The sequence below is a fragment of the Poecilia mexicana genome, unplaced genomic scaffold, assembly GCF_051168715.1.
Source record: "Poecilia mexicana isolate PSO_F unplaced genomic scaffold, ASM5116871v1 scaffold_8, whole genome shotgun sequence".
NCBI lineage: Eukaryota > Metazoa > Chordata > Actinopteri > Cyprinodontiformes > Poeciliidae > Poecilia > Poecilia mexicana.
The window spans coordinates 3072038-3092357 of NW_028263377.1; the positions used below are offsets into that span (position 1 = coordinate 3072038).

At 38.5% G+C, this 20320-nt stretch overlaps 1 protein-coding gene and 1 long non-coding RNA gene across 5 annotated transcripts; one reads left to right on the forward strand and one right to left on the reverse strand.

Annotated features, from left to right (window-relative positions):
* The first annotated feature begins 1969 nt into the window (after nt 1-1969).
* On the forward strand, nt 1970-19577 carry copz2 (COPI coat complex subunit zeta 2). Of its 4 annotated transcripts, XM_088008021.1 has the most exons (11): nt 1970-2236; nt 8220-8288; nt 9233-9317; nt 9861-9952; nt 10568-10623; nt 11782-11859; nt 12033-12084; nt 13536-13574; nt 15250-15282; nt 17060-17129; nt 18504-19577. In XM_088008021.1, the coding sequence occupies exons 1-10, from the start codon at nt 2129-2131 to the stop codon at nt 17114-17116; spliced, it is 669 nt and encodes a 222-aa protein (XP_087864147.1). In that variant the 5' UTR covers nt 1970-2128; the 3' UTR covers nt 17117-17129; nt 18504-19577. The 4 variants fall into 4 exon arrangements, with proteins under 4 accessions (XP_087864147.1, XP_087864149.1, XP_087864148.1 ...); XM_088008023.1 differs by lacking the exon at nt 15250-15282 and having other exon boundaries at nt 1978-2236; XM_088008022.1 differs by lacking the exon at nt 17060-17129 and having other exon boundaries at nt 2065-2236.
* On the reverse strand, nt 4436-5432 carry LOC148157888 (uncharacterized). Its single transcript, XR_015764057.1, has 2 exons — nt 5019-5432; nt 4436-4511 (listed from the first exon to the last, which is right to left on the reverse strand). It is a non-coding gene; the product is annotated as an uncharacterized LOC148157888 (long non-coding RNA).
* Nucleotides 19578-20320: the final 743 nt, after the last annotated feature.

Below are 20320 nucleotides of genomic sequence, written 5' to 3' on the forward strand. Positions count from 1 at the left end.
CAGCCTCGTTGCGAGGTTAGGAAAGAATCCGTACAAGCGTCAACAATAAATGCAGTTTATTCTGAATATTGTCAGTCCATATTCAACCTCAACCTGATTCACTCTAATACAACTTTATGCTACACTCATTAGCTCTGTTCCATAACATAGAATCCATCCAACACAAATAGCACTGTCTGAAAAAATAGCAGACTGCAAACGCCAACCTCGAGCAAGCACAGGGAGAAATTGAGGACTAAATATTTTCTTGTTCTTTTGAAGTATTCGATGTTTTTTTAAATAACTATTTGTGTTTACCCATAAAGTTATTTTAGTTACCTTATCTTGCCTTATCTTTTAAAAGGAAAAAAAAAAGGTAAAATTATGGGTGCGTTCACACTGCAGCCTGAAGTGACCCAATTCCGATTTTTTGCCAGGCCGTTCACACTGCCAGTAAATGCGACCTGTCTGTGTTCTGCAGTCTGAAAGGGCAAACGACCTGAAAGTGTCCCGCATGCGCACTAGAGGGCGCAATAGCGTCAGCGTTCTCAGTGTTTATGCAACTGCCATTAAAAGAAGAAGTGCTCAGTGTTTGCGGAAGTAAACATAGAGGCTAACGGTGGAGCTTAGCTTCCATATTTGAAGTTGTTGTCCGGCTGGAGCAGCATATTAACAACTCAATCCTCATATATTCCATCATGTTTGTGGTTTTTCTTCCGTATCAGGACGCAGAATAGTGAGATTTGTTGAAAATCAGTGACGTTCAGTTCAGATGAATGCGACCTGAACGTTAGGTCGCATTTGAATCGGATACGTATCGGATACGGGTCACATTCGAAAAAGAATCCGACCTGTGCTGTTCACACTGCCATGAAAAGATCGGATACAGGTTGCATTACGTCAAAAAAATTGGAATTGGGTCACTTCAGGCTGCAGTGTGAACACACCCTATGTTAGGGTTTAAGTGAGGCTCACTCATTCCAATCTGTTGTGGAAATGTGAGCATGTAAGATTCTACTCTAGATTTAACAGGGAGTTAATTAAGAGAAGCCAGGTTGAAGAAATATGATTTCTCTTCATTTAGCAGAATGTCTGCTGCACATTATCAAATATGATGAAAGTTTTTAGAAAAATATTCTTAATATATGAAATTCATCATCATCACTTTATCAAAGACAGAAAATAGTTTTTGAAAATTGCATGAAAATAAAAGCTGTATGAATTGTTTGTTGTTGTTGTTGTTTGTTTTGTTTTTGTTCAGGGTTGAACCCACACAGGTCACTGGTCCATCACAAGGCCATACAAAGACAGGGCAAACAATATGCACACATTCACTCCTAAGGGCAAATTTACCATTATGTTTTTGGACTGTGGGGAGGAAGCCAGAGTAGCTGGAAAGAATCCACAGCATACAATCCCCACGCAGGGAGACCCCAGGCTGGGATTTGAACCCAGGACCTCCTTTCTGTGAGGCAACAGTGTCAACAACTGCAGAATTGGCATTAAATCCACCCATTCATCCATTTTCTGTACACCCTTGTCCTTAGTGGGGTCAGGAGGGATGCCGGTGCATATCTCCAGCTAACGTTCCAGGCGAGAGGTGGGGTACACCCTGGACAGGTTGCCAGACTGTCACAGGGCAACACAGAGACAGACAGGACACACAACCATACACACACACACACTCGCACCTAGGGAGAATTTGGAAAGACCAATTAACCTGACAGTCATGTTTCTGGACTGTGGGAGGAAGCCGGAGTACCCAGAGAGAACCCACGCATGCACAGGGAGAACATGCAAACTCCATGCAGAAAGACCCCAGGCCAGGAATCGAACCCAGGACCTCCTTTCTGTGAGGCAACAGTGTCAACAACTGCAGAATAGAATTGGCATTAAAAACTGAATTTCTAATTAATCTGAAATTAATTTAAATGAATTCTTTAAACACAATTATTGAAAAAAAAAACATTTACAAAATATATTTTAAAAGCGGATATACACGAATGAATGAAAATATATTCATTTAGGCTTTCTCACTGAAAAGCCAAAAAAAAAAAAAATCAAGAGACGCACAGACTTTTATTATGAAAGGCCGGAAGAGAGGCGGAAGAGGCGTGGTCCTGGAGCGTTCTCTGTTCTACTGGTGGTTATGTGCTCGTGGTTCCAGGTCGGGAGCGCGCGCCGTGTGACAGCTCAGGGCAGTCCACGTCAACACAGAGTGAGCGCAGCGGCAGCAGAGATGGACTCCACGTCCCTGGTGAGCTTCTTCGCTGTTAAATCATTTGCGTTAGTGGACACGGGCAGCAGCACTGCAGGCTGCAGTCAGTGTCCCGGGCATGTGTTGTATTAATCTGCTGGCTGTCGATGGTGGACATTACAGAAGACAGTCTTGAATAAGCCAAGCGGGGGAGTGGACGAAGCTTGGTTGCATATTATCCATAAGATTTTATTTCTTCATCAGTTCTGACGGGATCTCACACTATTCTTTTCAGCTCACGAAAGCCGGTTTGATCAAGGCTTTCTCCATAAAACCGTAGTGTCGTTCGATTTATTTTTAATCCTGTATTGGTTTAAAAATAGTATCCCTTGCTGGTTGAGAACTTCTCCGGGTGTTAACACCATTAGAATGGACTAGTTGATCCACAGCTGTTTTGTTTTATCTGAGCGCAACAGGACAGACAGTGGGTTGGCTGTCTACACGGAGCACTTTTATAAATCAGTGGCTCCAGACACACACACACACACACACACACACACACACACACACACACACACACACACACACACACACACACACACACACACGCACAGCGCTGTGCATTTAATCTGGTAACTGTATTTCCAGCGGCTCTGCGTGTTTCAGTGCGTGTGTGGAGCCTGAATGTAGTGACGTGTATTCCAGGGTAGGTGCCACGTCCACCGTTCTGCCTCGCGCACCATTTCTTCAGCTTCACCCAGGTTTCTGGAGCTCACATGTCTGTCCTCTCATGAAGCTCCATTTACTGTTCAAACGCTCCGTCCTTCAGAGTGCAGAACTGCATTATGTGGAAGAGTTGGTAAGAAAAGTTCAACCCCAGGAAAAATTCTATGAAATCGAATTTTTATTCCTCACGTAACGTTTCCCGTTTAATGTTCATCAAAGCTATAGACCGTAAGTCGCAAACCACTGTAGCTGCTTAATATGATAGAAAACCAACATTAAGTCAGATTTCTGCCCAATGCGACTCTTCAGGCTTTCCAGTGGCTTCTCACAACTTCGGCTAAAACCTATACTAGTATTTAAAATAAATAAATAAAATAAAAAACCTGCAGGTGTAATTTCAATGTTTTTACCCGTATTTGTCTAAATTTCTTCAACGAAATGGCAGCGCTGTAAAAAGCCATTTTTTTGTGTGTTTACATTTTTTGCCCTAAGCTGCAAACTGCACGCATATACAGTTAATCTATCAAACTTATGTTTGGTCAATTATTTATTTGTGGTACGTTTGTAAAATTACAGTAACAAATTAAGAGCAACAATTTGGTTATCTAGTCTGTCATAAGAGAAAAAAATAATTTTCCACAAAATAAAATGAATTTAACAGTTTCAAACTGAATATTTAATTATATAGCTAGGTATTTAGTTTGAAATATTTAGCTTGAAACTAAATATTCGGCTCAAAACTAAATATTAGCTCAGGGCGAAATATACATTTGCAAATTCACCTGCCGATAACCGGAAATAGACTGTCAAAATAAAAAGGTGGGTCTCTGTAACCTCTATACTCATGATGGTGAGCTGGTGTTGTTGCTGTAGATCTGTTGTAGTGTCTTTATGGCCTTTAAAAGGCCTGGTCCTGCTTAAGCTGAAAAATTTTACATGTCGAGAGGAGAAGGATCACTGATGAAGTGATGACATGAGAAACGTGTCTGTTTGCAAATCCTAGCTTTTATTTTGGTAGTCCACTTACGCTTATCGACAAATATATTTGCATATCAGTATTTTGGGGAATAGCTTGGTTTGTACAAGAAGTTGCAGAATCGCAACTCTACACTGAATTTATTGGCAGAGAGAATTTAGCAAGGCTTTCATCCCACATGCTCAAATCTGCAGCCTTAAAGATAAATGTATTTCCTTAAAACAATAATAACCAAAAATAACCAGACTTTCCAACAGTATAAGATGTATTGGAAATTCAATTCAAATTCAAAAATACTTTATGGTGTTGACTGTACCTTCAGCACATCATCACATCAAAGAGACAGTTTCAAGGCTTTAATTTGTGAAGTCAAGTCATGTTTATATGTAAAACATGTTTATAACAGAAGGTTACATAGTGACTTGATTGTGCTGCAAAATGCCACTATGTGGCTGTCAAGTTCTTTTTTTAAACTGTGCAACTTCCCCACTTGAAAAGGGATGGATGACCCCATGCAGACTCTTAATGACAGGGATTTTACTCGAAGGACCAAACAGTTTTTCTTGCTTTTACTTCCATTTATTTCAGTGTATGGACATGTTCACCATTGATCCAGAGGATGCAGGTAAAAACCTTTAAACAAACCCAAACAAAATAATTACTAATCTGTGTAAATTAATTTCACTCAATTGCAAAGGAAATGGCAAATTATATAGATAATACCAAGCAACATACAAAATAATCAAAATTAAATACACAAGTAACTAAACTTATGTTAACTTTAAACTTAACTTTAAAGTGCATTTAAGTTAATATTTATATTTACATTTCATACGTTTCTTAACATACAAACATCTGCTTCTCAACATTAATAATAAATATTTATTATAAATTTAGCTTTAAGTTATTCTTTGAAATTGATGGTAAATTAATTAACAATTGAACTTGGTACCCAAATACATTTCATCAATACAATAATCAATTCAATCATAAAAGTCTATCAATCAATGAAAGGCAAGCGTCACCGCTGCAATCAGTTCAGTTCAGCTGTCACCATTAGGTGCTAATGATCCGATCGACCAAACTGGAATGTAGACAACTTTGCGGTCCGATCTCATCACAATACAGCTTATGTCTTACCGGCTGCCTCTCTGCTCATCTACAAGATCATCCAGTTTTACACAGGTTGACTAGGATCTGTGATTCAAAAAGTCCGCAAACTCCTGTCCTCTTTGTTTGGCGGCTTTCTCTTCCGTCATCTCTTTTTCCTTGTCCGTCCCTCTTTTAGGTCAGTGTGGAAGCGCATGACCTTTTTTTTTTTTTTTTTTTTTTTTTTTCTGATTTGACTTTCACAGTGGCTGAAAAACACATAACAATGTCCTTTTAATTAATGCATACGTGTGTTTGTTCGTGATTCCCTGAAGTCACCCTATTCATTTTCTGGAATGAATGAATCTGATTCTTACATTCACACACACACACTCAAATAAAGCTGTGGCGACTGTATCGAGTCACTGACTTTGCAGCAGTCCCTCATTCTGAACAAGCACATGGAGACAGTGGAAAGGAATGATCCCATTTTTGCTGGGTGTGTCCCTACTTCAGCTCCCTGGATTGAATCTGCTCAGGTGTGTGGACACAGGTTCATTTGGGTCAGTTGTGATGGCGCTGGGGCTCATCAGTTAGTCTTGTGAATCACATCTGTGACTGAAAATACAACCGCTTTCAGATTCTGTTGTGTGCACTCCATTATTCTCCCAACATTCCACTCTATTTCCACAGAAAGTATCAGATTGTATTTCCTTACAGTACTTTCTCTGAGTACTCATGTCCCAACTGCAACATCCCAGTGTGCTCTTCTTACTATGTTGCTGTTGGTCTGTAATTTGTTTGTGGTCACCACTGATTTGAGTAAAGCTCCAACAGGTGCTGCTGCTGGAAGTCATCTAACTTCTGCCCTCTCCCAGTTCTGGTTCTATCTCTTCAGACTGAACTCTTTGTTTTAGCATAAACCTCACTACCACAGCCTGGCATCAGATTAATAGTGACACAGAATTTTAAAATTAAATAATGTTTTAATTACCAAAAAGACAATGTAAGGTGAATTTCTTGGAATGCATAAATGCTAAGTGGTTGGCTAAGTGGTTGGAAACTTCAGCAGAATGGTTTTTATTGCCAGGCCTGATTGTTAAAAGAAAAAGTTAAGATTATATTGGTCATACTATATTAATGTTGGCAGTATGTTGATAATTAGTGTTTATATGTCACTCTGTTTTGTCAAACGTCTCTTTGGAGTTTTTGTTATGAAATAAATCTCCTCTGGAGGCCGACGTAAGCAACAGAAAAGATTTACTTTTGACTCCTTGCTGCTACGATTCAGAAGCATTTTAAAGGTAAAGAAAAGCTTCAGTGTCTTATGGAAGATAACAGCCTTCCCCACGTAAAGGAGAAACTGCTCCTTCAGCTGCTGAGGATGAAGCCAGCTGACTGAGTGAGGACACACAGAGTGTTGCATGTTGCTTGCTGGATGTTGGATTCCAGAGTGGGTTATTATTACTTGTTAACATGGTCACAATTTTCTTCTTTTTATTTTTGCTTTTCTGTAGCACTTAAATGTTTTACATCTTCAAACTAATTTTATGTTGGATAAAAATAACCAGAGTAAATTCAAAAAGCAGTTCTCAGTCATGATTTCATTCATTAAGTGAAATAGCTGTGCAAGCCAACCTGACAAAGGGTTGGTACAAGCAAACCCTTTTTCAGGGTCAAGCCAACCTGACAAAGGGTCACATGTTTACTGTGATTAAACTCCATTTTTGAGAAAGCCAGGCTCATTTCCAAATCCCCAGGTTCTATTACTACCTCACTGATAGATCATTTGAAGTAGAACCTCTCTAATGGCTAAAGTAGGGAAACAAGTCAGTGACATCTGTTAGTATGGAGAGTATTACACAGTCTTTTCTAAGACTTTTGGAGAACCATTTTAGAGCTGTTATTCACAGTGGGAGAAAACATGCAGCAGCGGTGAACCTTCCAGACAGTCTGGCCAAATGGAGTTACTCCAAGAACCCGTCAACGATTCAACCAGCAGGTTGGACAACAAGCCAGAGCAACATCTATGCTCTGCACACCTCACTTGCTTCAGTTAATGCTAGAGTTCATGATTCAAGAAAAAAAAAGAGGAAATTGTAAATGAGTATTCCAGTTGAACACCTTGAACATGGCCTTAAGAGGAAGTGTTTTCCTTCTGAACTCGGCTCATTTAAACTCACTTTGGATGGAGAGTCACCCAGCGTGGTTGTTCTCTGCGGTGCAGTTCAGATGCACAGCAGCATTTGAACGCTTCAGTGTTTAGCTGATGATGCTGCTCAAGGTTCAGTACGACTAGAAGATGGACCCTTTCACAATGTCTACACCTTGTAAAATCCTGTCTGCTTGATTCCTTCTGCTCTGTCTGCACACACACATCTGTAAATGCCATAAGACTGTTCTTTCCATAATCATGCCTCTTTTTTTCTTTTTTAGCATTTGCTGTGACTTTTAGGGAAAGAAATGAATCCTCTTTCTTGCCGTCATTCCACTCTTGTTTTATTATCAATGTCAGAACATCCCACCTATTCCAAGTTGTAAATGTAACTTCATTTTGGGTCACTCAACACCTTTTACTAATATATGTCAGATTTAGTGCTTTTCTAATGTGAGCCCCTGAATGGAGGTGAGGCTCAACGGATCCATCATCTCTCTCTGCTGCTTTGACACTGTGGCTGAGTTTCTGGTCTAAGTTCTGTGATACACTCTGACTGTGAATCTCTGCTGGTCAGTGCATAACAGAACTTTGTCCCGTTCCTGAAGACTCTTCAGTAGGACAGCCCTGTGAATGATTTATTATGGAATGTCACTTTTCCTCGACCAGAAACAGATAAAAAAATAGAGTTTGAAGCTCAAGCTGGAATAGATCCAACTGCATTAAGAACCTAAATGTGGTGGCTTCACCAGGGGAGAGAAGAGACGACAGATGTCTGTCAGTAGCGTTGCCCTGTAGATGAATAACAGACAGTTCAGAGCCAAGTATTAACTTCATCCATATGGATAACAGAGGCAGAACCTGAGACATGAGAGGAGGCTGATGGCTGTGAATGCTATGAGAACCAGCTAACTGGCAGCCAGGGAATAAAAATCTGTTTCATCTCTAATGAAAAAGACAAGAGTTACCTGGATAGTAACGGTCTAATTCACAACACAGCCAGGTGTGAAATAAACGTAGCTGGAGTGGTAACATTATGTAGCATCAGGAAAACTGAGCATCTCTTAAGTTAAACCTCTTCTTGTATGTTGTTGCAGGAACCTTCTCTCTATACAGTGAAAGCTGTTTTTATTCTTGACAATGATGGCAACAGACTTCTGTCCAAGGTAAGGGTTAAAGTATTTCATTAGATTTTATCTTACTTAGTAAAAAATATTTCTTTAACATGTAAATATTGTTAGTTTATCCATTCACAACCATTCCATCCCCAAAAGATAAAAAAAAAAACACTTTGAGCTGGTTGATAAAGATGCCTGTGTCTGATAATGGGGTGTGGAATGAACACTGAGCTGATTTTCTGACCTATCAGAGTTTGAGCGCTGAAAAAACCCAAAACCTGCAGATGGAAGCAGGACCGGGTGAATGTGGTCCTGCTATCAAGCAGTTTTTCAACTACTCAACAGCAGTTGAAAAACTGAGTAGTTATTGTTTCTCTAATGAAAAGTTGATTCATTTTCAGCACTATAAAATTTTCAACAATTTTAGATTAATATATTTTCATATTTGGTGTTTCCAATATTATTTAATACACTTTAAATAGTCCTCATTTTCCACCCAAATGTCACTTTCATTACTATAGCATATACATTAATTATATTATAAAACTGCCATTTCATAAAACGGCACAAACATGCTTTTGATTATCATAATCATAGATGAATTGTAAAAATGAAGTAGAAAAAATTTTCAACTTTTAATAGAAATCAGAACTTAGAAGTTAAGTTGTTGATTTAAAAAGAAAGAGAAAAGAGAGAAAAAGAAACCTTTTTGGTCTGACCCAAACAAGTGGCTGCTGTTGAAGAGCTGTACAGCCATAGTTGATCAACAACATGGCTGCTATGTTCCTCACCTGCAGTGAAATAAAAAAAGACTCCACTGAGGTCTGATTCATACTGAATAGTTATAACTTTGATGGGGATCTCATATTGTAAATCACTAATACATTTTATTGTCAAAATAGTTATTGAAAAGCTAACAATTGATTGTTACAATCAATTATGGACTAATGCCAACACCATTTTATCCTGTGATGTGTGTCTCTCTGATGTAGTACTACGACCCCGAGCTCTACCCCACCATGAAGGAGCAGAAGAACTTTGAGAACAACGTCTTCAGCAAAACACACAAAGCAGACAGTAAGCTTCTTTATTTTTGCATCTTCTGTTGTAACCTAACACCTCACACCTTCATAGCCTTAAGTCCTGCTTCACACACATCTCCAGTGTCGGCTGTCAAGTGTTCTGCTGCTGGTAGCCTGAAGCAGCTTGCTGGTACCTGCCGCCATGAGGCTGGTACCTGCCAGCTGGACCGTGTTTGTCACTCTGAGCTGTTGAATGACCCTAGGAAGCAGAGCTGTTTGGGTTTGGGAGTGTTTAAGCAGGTTGAGTAGATGTTCACAGAAACCTGATCTCCCTCTGCAGTGGGTTTTAGAGAATTCACAGCGTTGTTACCTGATCTCCACTCACTCCCTGTCCCCCACCCAGCATGCCACCCTTTGTTCCAAACTCCTCCTCCTGTCCTCCTTTCTGTAGCTCCACCCATTAATTCATTCCTTTTCTCCTGGTTTCTCTGCTGCTTTCATTTCATTCTCCTATCACATCTCCTTCCTTGTATCAAAATTTTGATTTAAAGAATAAGTCCTGAATCACGCTGACTCATCACTTTCTGTGTATTTGTAGATGAGATAGCGTTCCTGGAGGGGATGACCATTGTGTATAAGAGCAGTATAGATCTTTTTTTCTACGTGGTGGGAAGTGCTCAGGAAAATGAGGTACAGTGATTTTAGCTTTTATAGGAATATGCTACATAACTGTCTTTTTTAAATCCTTCTTTTTCCTGGGTGTAATGATTGGACAAATTACAACATCAATGATTTCTAATGAGAATAAAAGAGTGCATAAGTGTTAAAATTCTACCTACATGCTCAGATATATTTAGAAATTCACCAAGATTTTAGGTTATTCTTCCCTAAATAGTAAAATCTACAACATCTTTAATCTTTAAAATTTCTGTTAACACCTGGTTAGAGATCACAAGAAAAGGTAGGTGATATTTTTTTCTTCACCAGAATGTAAAAGATACGTTTGACATCACTGATTAGATGGACTGATACTCAGAACCATGGGAAAATCCAAAGAACTCTGTGAAGATCTGAGAACTGTAGATCTACACAAGCTTGAAGTCTTGTGAAAATATTTCTTCATTTCTACAGATTCCAAAATCTTTGTTTCAAACAATCAAACATAGGTTATTCATTTAAGCTAATTTTAGCTTTTTGTGATTTTCTCTTGCTACATTTTAGCCTTTGGGGCTTTTGAAAGAAAATAGTTTTGTGTGAAAATCAATGACTAGTATTTTATTTAATATTTTTCTTTTCTGTTGGTAGCTGATGCTGATGTCCGTGTTGAACTGTCTGTTTGACTCCATCAGTCACATCCTGAGGTAATTTATTTTATTTTTCTCAAATTCTTTTTAAAAATTAGGACAATTTTAGTATATAAATGATGTCAGTCAGCAGAAACAAACCTTTCTTAGCTGTCTCTCTGAAAAGGATTCTACCAAAGCTTCTCTCAAAGGAAAAAGATTTGTGTTTATATATATATAACAGAGCTGGATTCTTGATGCATTAAATATAGATCATTTCTAATTAGTATACAAGAATGTTTGTAAATAAATAAACCAACAAAAGCTAGCAGTGAGTGCAGAAAGTGTGCTGAACTGACCCGGCAAAGAACAGTTGTTATTTGTGGTGGACTTTATCGATTTCTGCTGTTTTATTGTTCCTCTTTCACTTTTTTGCTATTTCTTGTTCAGTGACCTTGAGTGACTTGAAAGGTGCTTTCAAATAAAATATCCATCCATCCATTTTCTGTACACCCTTGTCCCTAGTGGGGTTGGGAGGGTTGCTGGTGCCTATCTCCAGCTAACGTTCCGGGTGAGAGGCGGGGTCACCCTGGACAGGTTGCCAGTCTGTCGCAGGGCAACACAGAGACAGACAGGACAATGCACACACACTCACACCTAGGGAGAATTTGGAGAGGCCAATTAACCTAACAGTCATGTTTTTGGACTGTGGGAGGAAGCCGGAGTACCAGGAGAGAACCCACCATGCACAGGGAGAACAAGCAAACTCCATGTAGAAAGACCCCAGGCCAGGAATCGAACCCAGGACCTTCTTGCTGCAAGGCAACAGCTCTACCAACTGTGCAACTGTGCAACCCTCAAATAAAATGTATTATTATTTATTATTTGCTTTATGTATTTACTCCTGGGTCCTATGTGTACTATGCATTAATACCTGAAAGATGAACAGACATTTGCAGCAACAGTAATGTTATTATTATTCAATTCAAATAACTTTATTTGTTCCTGAGGGGCCATTTTAAGGCACACGAGTTATACAATTAGACTAAAAAGTGATAGCTCAGACAATAGAATTTAAAAAATATAATATAACAGCAGCATCCTTGAACAGTATTCATGTCTTGGTCGTCTCTTCTGTGGTCTTAGTGTTTACTCAGTCAGTGTTTCGGTAGTCTTCATTACAAACTAGCAAGCATCAAGTACTGCAAGAGTCTAACAGTTGCTTCTGTGCTGCAGAAAGAACGTGGAGCGGAGGTGTTTACTGGACAACATGGAGGGAGTCTTCCTCGCCGTGGACGAGATCATTGATGGGGGGTAAGGAAATGTTCACTCAACCGTCACTTTAGCTTTTGAGAAAGTCTTGATAGTAGTTAGATGTTGTTTCTCAAAACTTTCTATTCCTGTTAGCTTTATTCTGTTGAATAATGAACAGTCATTCTGTTTGGCTCCAGCCCTCTCCTGATTGGTTGTTTATCTTCTGTTGCCAGGGTAATTTTGGAGAGTGATTCTCAACAGGTCTTACAGAAGGTCAACTACAGGGTAGGAAAGCTATAAGTCATTGTAATTTACAATCATATTCATTTCAGTGTTTTTCACTATTAGGTGATCAAATGGAACACAAAGCACATTAACAGTCTAAAATCCCAGCAGCTGTTTAGCTTGTTTTAAAGAACTTTTCTATGATTGGCTAAAGTTTGCTACAATGTTTTCGGGTGCATCTTTCTTCACCTTTGTGTCTCTCCTTCTCCCTCTCTCTCCTGTTGTGATTGGTGTCAGCTTATGTCTGAGCCAGCCTATGGCTTCGTCCTGTTTGATTACATCACCGGTAACCTAGAGGCACAGACAGACAGGAGCCAGCTGCTGTAGACAGACAGACAGACCCGGGGTGAGAGAGACTGACGGACTGAGAGTGAGAGGAAGACAGTTGGGGGATGGAGGGGCTTTAGTAATAACAAGATTCTTTGAATGCATGTTGATGGCATGCAGACTGACCCTCTGATTGACCTTGGTCAAAGATTTTAAGTTTTGTTAATTAATAACAGTCAACCATCCATCTAATAATGATGCTTCTGGACTGACTGACTGAATGGGAGAGAGAGTTTCTTACCCCACAGGCAAACCATTAATATGCTAAAAACTAGACTAAAATGTTACTGGTTTCCAGTATGGGAAACTGCTGTCAATTAGTTGTGTTTCCATTAACCATAAAATTGTGCAAATTGAAATTTCAAAACATAGGTATTTTTAAAAAAGAATCACATTTTTCTATTAAAAAGTTGTTGTGCTACCATACGGTGGTTTTTAAGTTGTATCAAAATAGACGTATTTTGCCAAACTGCAATGGAAATGCTTTATTCACATCACACAAGTCATGTGAACCATAGCCAGATGTTACTGCTGGAGAAACGACAAAGAAGACAACAGGAAGTAGTAGGAGGATGATGGTTTGTGTTTATATTTTGGACATTGTGCAGCTGACTCCACCAGAGCTCCACAGCATCACAGTTCATAAAAAGTTGTGTGTCATCCCAACGTGTTGAATCCATAACCATTATGTAAAATCACAGACTACAATTTCCCCTAAACACTGCAAAGGTAGCCACTCCCAAGCAGGCAGGGCTTATTTCTCCGACACCTGAATAAAATGCTGACATCTCCTCTGATTGGCTGATAGGTGATGAGTGCTAGCACAATGGCACCATTCTAAATATGTCTGTGATGACATCACTTGCTACTATAGTTTTCATTGACTTATCACATGAGCAAGCTTATTCAGGTTATTTTTAATTTAATGTCTTATTTAATGGAAACACCGCAATTGAGAAATTGTGTTTTTTCAACATTAGCAGAATATAGACAAACATTTGCACACATTTGTAATGGAAACGCAGCTACACATGGAATGGTGTGCTGCTTTGTGTCGGCGCTGTGTGCCTGAAGAGTTACTTCTGCACTTTCCTTCATTGACTTGTGAATGTTTTCTTTTCCAGGCTGATGACAACCCATTAACTGAACAAAGTGTGGCTCAGGTAACTCATACCAACCGTCAGGCAGCATCACTACAGCTCCACCTCAGATCAGACAATATAAAAGAGAATTTAATATCTGATATTGTTTCACATTGTTATTGTATCACACATGCAGTAGGTGTCAATGTAACTGTGCCCATCCCCAGCAGCCATTAGGTGAGAGTTTGGGTATCATCATGAACAGGTCCACTACTTCTCAGAGACACTCAGGATAAATAACCTTCCACACACACTCATTATAAAAGATCAGTTTAAGCTACAATTTAATGCGACACCTACTAAGCAGTGGACTCCAAACTCTTCCCAGACAGACAGACAGACAGACAGACAGACAGACAGACGGACGGACGGACAGACGGACGGACCGACGGACAGAGCAACTGTTGTCACATTGACTCCCAGTATTATTTTATGCAGAGTAAAGCAGCAAAAATGGCAAATATTCTACAAAATAATACATTTTATTTGAAAATCTCTACTAAATATAGGAATGCTTATTAAACTTTTGCTTAAATCCATACCAAAATAATAAATACATGGTATGGAGGACAGTACTATAACTTCAATGATCTATAAATAAGTTATGATGGTTTAGCACTATGGATTATTGCTGCTGCTCTGTTTCATGTTGAAGCACCTTGATTATGCTAAGCATTTCTCTTTTAAAATTCTTATGTAAATATTTGAAGATCTTTTTGTTTTTCATATCATCTCACTGGAGTCTCCTTCCATCCTTTGTTTCTGGCATGAAACAAAGGATGAATATATGGAAAAGTATCTCGTGATAACTGTAAAATATGCCAAAGGATCTATAAAGTTATGAGATACTTTCTCTTTTAAAGAGAAAGTCTGTTTTAGACTTTGGTTAAACTCTAAAACAGACCAGAGGTTTGAAGGATTTCTCATTCTGTTTATTTTGAGGAAATTTCAATCACTGATTTGAGGACAGAAAGTCCACTTTCTTACTGATAGAATAAAGAAACTGAGACGATTCTGTCTTAGCCACAGCATACACTGATGACAATTCAGTAATGGACTCCAGAAATGTACCAATAATCTTTGAAAACCTGAGTCTCACCAAACTATCATAACATCTGCCTCATTTTACACTGTCATGACAGTTTTAACAAATATACAAAAAGCACATTTTTATAAAAGTTACCTATTGCAACTCTAAGAAGATTAATTACTCCCTAGTATAACATTTACTGTATTTATAAGCAAGTTCTATATTTAGGTTACCATTAAACTCTTCTTTGACGTTTTAACATATACACAGACTAGCAACCTCACATCTAGTCAGAGAAATGCTGCCCTTATAAAATATTTTTCTTTGATGCCATCAACAGCATGAAACACAACCAGATTCATCAGTCATGATGAATCACAATGAAATCTTGTGTCTTTGTGTTTCTTGCTCCAACAGACAGCACATTCCCTTAACATCATGCTAATTCCTTTAACAGCACAAGCAGGCTCCACTGTGATGTTATAGAAGAATATTTTCTGTTTTTGCTTAATAACTGCAGCTCTTGAAAAACTAATATTCTCTCCTGATTTCTTATGTTTAAAACCACTTTAGCACGACGTTTGTTTTTACTTGTGATGGTCTGTGTATTTCTACAATGTGTGTACTTGCTTTCTAAGTTTCTGTTTCCTGCTTTAACCTTAACAGCACCTAACAGAGAAGCTGGCACTGACCACTAACGTAAGTGTGATGTCTTTACACCAGCCCAGTGTTTGCCCAGTGTCACTGCTCTGTTTCAGTCAGAGCTCCAGGCTTGGGCGCTCCTTAGCAACCCTTTAAATATTTCACTAAGCTTAATATTTGGCGTCTTTCTCTTTGGTTTTTCAAGTGGTTTCAAACTCCAACCTTCATATACAGTGGCTCTAAAAAGCCTACACCTTGTTAAAATGCCACTCTGTGATTTAATAACACGCGCACACACACACACACACACACACACACACACACACGCACACACACACACACACACACACACAATAAACCATTTCAGAACCTAATGTTGTGTTATTTCTATGCAGTTTAGTAGAAAAGTAAATCAGTCTGTTAGAGGAACAAAACATGGGAATACTCTTCATATTAAAACTTTGTTGAAGCACCTTGTGATTTAATTTCAGCATCCAGTCTTCTATGGCTTGACAATATTTCCTACTCTACCTTGTAAAGGTTCTCCTGTTCTACTTGATGCTCAGCTCTATGCAGCTTTCTGCAGGTCACTCTGTAGACCTTCTGCTGAATTTAATTCTGCAAGGTCCAAAACGTGCTTTTCTCCTGGGAAGTATTCTTTTGTTGTTTGAGATTTATCACTGATTGTGATGCTGGAAAAAAAGATCCTTTTATCTTAAGCTGTTGAACAGACAGGTCTTGGGCCAAAACTGACTGATATTTGGAACTTTGACGAATATTTCAGCTCTGTCTAAAAATGACCCAAAAGCAGAAGACTATATAATTCTGTTGAATTCTGTTGAAATGTGCAGCATGGCAGATTAGATGTGGAAAGATTAGAAGTAAAGGGTATTATTTTACAGCACATGCCCTGATATTTTAACAAGGTTAAACACTTCTGACAGCCACTGTAGTGGACAAAATTGAAATTAATCATAAAATATTTGTAGTTTTCATGTAAAGGCAAATAAGTCTTTGGTATCTCATTGATTATTCTTTGTCATGGTAACAAGTAAACTTTAATATCATTGTAGTCCTGCCTCTATTACTAACAGCAGCAACAGTGAAGTTGTTAAATTACTGTAGTGGCCGAGAGTTAAAGGGCCATGGGGGTCATGAGGACCCTGGTGGCCGTGAAGGCCATGAAACCTGAACCAGGAGCCAACAGGCAGGCCGCTGGTCTGTTACTCACACCCAGGGGCGCCATATAGGGGCCCTGACCAACAGGGGGCCCTCCACAATTTATTTTTTTATTTATTGTTCATAGACATAAAAAAAAATAAAAAATCGGGGCCCTGTCAATTACAAAATTAATCATATTGTATATTTGAAGATTGTTTTTAGCAGTAAAAATTTAATGTTCCCACTCCCAGACCAAAAACACACATTGATATTTGCCCTGAACCCCCCTGGATCTCCATGAAATGGTTTGTTCCTGCTTGGAGGCTTCACCTTGACGCTGTTCAGCTGCAGACAGTGGAAGGCACGAACGACTGTGGCAGTTAATATGCTGCTAAGAAAAGTTATAAAGTCAAGTTTGCAATAAAAAACAACAAAAAAAGAAAAATAGAGAGAGGGAGAGAGAGAAAAAGGCAAGAGTGTCAATTTATAACCCAGTTTTTCTCCAAGAGAGGTGAGTAGACTGTGTGAGATTATCAACCATTTAGCATAGTTAGCTTAGCTACAGACTACTGATTACCTCCATTTCACTAGCATTTAATGAATTAAGGAAAAAAATTACAAAGATATTCATATATTGAACTTGTCCCTTGTACCTTTTATCTCTTAATAACAGATGAGTCACGCAGCAGCTCTAACCCACATCCCTCCTGACCTGCCCTCTCCTAAGTGAAATTAAAGCTGCAGTATGTAACTTTTATAAAAAAAATATTTTTTGTCCACATATTTGTTAAAACTGTCACTATGTTGTGACAGTATGGTATGAGAGATAATTTGTGAAAAATCTATTTCCTCTGCTTTCTCCCAATGCTAGAAACAACCACCAGTCAGTGGCAGGAGAGTTTTACTGCTGTCAATCACAATCTCATGTGGCTGATCAGCCTTCCTCTGCCTCGCTGTGTGCTATTCTGCAGCTAGCATAGCCTGTTGTAAATGCTTTGTCTAGTAAGCAAAGCTACCAGTGATGGCAGATAAACGATTTTCCTGTAACAGTAAGTTGTTTCTCCACCATTAGCACATTTAGCAGTGAGTGAATGAGACTGATTGTCAGTGCTAAGAGCGTCCTACTGGTTCTGATTGGTTGTTTCGGACAGAACAGTGCATTACTTTAGCCAGCAATAATAGTTCAGGGAGGAGGTGGAGGAGATTGATTGTTCTCACAGATTATCTGTGTCATAAACTGGCATGACATGGTGCCAGCTTTAACAAATATGGAGAAAGCATATTTTTTATTAAAGTTATGTACCGCAGCTTGAATAAAATGCAACTACATTGCATTTTTTGAGAAGTCTGGATTGCTTCATGTATATTTTGCATCTTGCCTATGACTGTTGCTCATGGGGAGATATTTCAGTAATTTAAAACTGATAGAAAAGTTTTAAGCAACCTACTTGCATACTGTATGCGGACTGTATGCATACTGAATTTTACTCTTACATGTAAAATTCCTGAGCAGTAAATATTGTACTGTAAATATTGTGTTCTTTGGTCAACACTTGACCAAAGAAAGCAAGGCAGTTGCAAGCCTTTGAAATTGTGACGCTTTTGATGGGTCAGATAGACTCAAAAAATTGTAACAGCAGCTGCGTGGGGGAGGCCCAATTTTATTTTTGTTGTTGTTGCTTGTTGCCTTTTAGTGTTAACACTTTGCGCCCCCTGCTGGCAAAGCATAGAACAACATTTCCACTACTGATTGTCTATGCAAAGATTGTTTAAATATTTACTGCAGTTAAATGGAAGAATGAGTATTGCAGTTATTTAGTTAGCAGCCCGTGCCACCGTGTAATTGGATGCTTGGTGTTTTGGATCTTGCTGATTTCCTCCTGTAATGACGTCTCTGCCTCAGAATGCCTCCGCTCAGCTGAAGATGGGAAAAAGTGTTAAGCAGAAATGCCAGAAATGATTGTACTCTAAATCCAATACCTCTTCGTGTTTGTTCTGATATAAAGGCATGACACCACAGAAGTCCCAAACAGTTTGCCTGACCTCTTATGGTGAAATTGTGGTACTGCATCACTGAGTCTCATTTTAATCATCTCCCTTTATGTTCTTCTTTTTAGGTTTTGCAGTCAGCTAAGGAGCAGATAAAATGGTCCATACTAAAATGACCTGGGAAGAAAAAAAAGACAAAATGTCTGATCTGTCAAAAAAAAAAAATTCTGTCTCTAAGCTATTTTTGTAGGTCCATTTGGACAGCCCATCAGCTGGCCTATCAGGAGCCAGGAAAGCATTCCTTCTGGTCTGTCTGTATGATGGCAGTTTGTTACTTTTTCTGTGAAGTGTATTTAATGCTTTACTTTATTGTATTCTGTTTTTACAAGTGATGGTAGTAATGTAGACATCCACATGGTTTGTAGCAAGCCAAATGGTGCTGTCGGTTATAAAGGGACACAAAGGAACAGAACCGGCGCCTGGCAGTTCAGCATAAGGATTCCAAACAGTAAAGACAAAATATTAATTTGAATTTTCAGTTACAAACAAAATAATATTACATATGCAGTGGAGTTTTTTTATGTTTTATTTGTTTTACCCACTGTCACATAAGCATGTCCGCTGTAAATCGTTTTAGAGTCGGTATATTTTCTTTCTATGGATAACCAGAAATACTGGGGATTAATAAACACAATGGCAACACACACATTCTGAATTGTCCTTCAACGTTGTTTTGTTTGAACATATTTAAAACTAAAACACTGAACTGTCCCAGATGAGTTTGGACTGTAGTGAGCATTGTTCCAGTAGCCTCTTTCAACAGGAGCGACTTTTCATAAAAACACAAAACACAATTTATGAAGGATTCTTTACTATAACATTTAATAACTCTAAGTCTGCTGATAGGCTGCTTAGGAGTCAACACAGATGCACTGAATAAAAGATGCAAAACTGAAATGTCTCTTTTTTTGATTGGTGTTTAAATAAATTTTTGATGTGAAGATGTAAATAAAGAAGGTAAACCTAAAATGTGTACAAAGAATATGTTTTACTTTTACAGTGAGAACTGAAGATGTTCATAGATACTAAATATTTTCAAAGCTGGAAGTGGAAAAATGCCACACTTCTTTTGGGGAGGATGTTGCTGAAACAAACTGATTTCATCTGCTGTTGGTGACACTAATAAACATGATTATACTGGTTTTAATCTCCTCACTTTCTCTTTTGATTATTACCTATTATTATGGGGGCTTTTTAGGACAGTTTGGGGAAACTTCAGGAAATCTGGGGGAAAAAACAAACTCAAGAGGAGAACATGTGATACCTCTCAGCCAATCAAATTCCAAATCTTATGAAAGATATGAATAGTTATGAGCAGTAAGGACCAATTAAAATCAGGGGGTTTGGTCATGAATGTCATTGGCTAACGTCATGTAATACCATTCAGCACGTGACAGGGGTCATCCAGCCAATAATCATGCTTCCACTTCACAGTGATCTGATTGGCTGTGTCTCTCTCAAGAAAATGATCCCACAAGCAGAAATAATCCGACTATTAATTCTTTTAAACTATGCCTATTTTTGTTAGGTATAGTTTAAAACTGGAAGAGCCTTGAAAGCATAACAGGTTAAATAACATTGTTTCAAAGTATTTTCTTCTGTTCAGAAACAGAAATGCCCTCTCTTTCATCTAAGATAAAATCTATTGCAACCTTAATCTTTCATGGTTAACTGGTCACAGTCACTGCCTTAAATGGAAGAAATGAGGGTCAGTAATCCCATTAGTGCTATACACCTACATATGGGATGAAACATGGGCAAACGTTTTGTATAGCTATCTATTGATCTATAGATCAAAAGTTTTATTGTATAAAAATGGCAAAGAAAAAAGATAATTTGAATAAGTTTACACTGTGGTGCTTTTCTTCTGTGAAATATATTTATC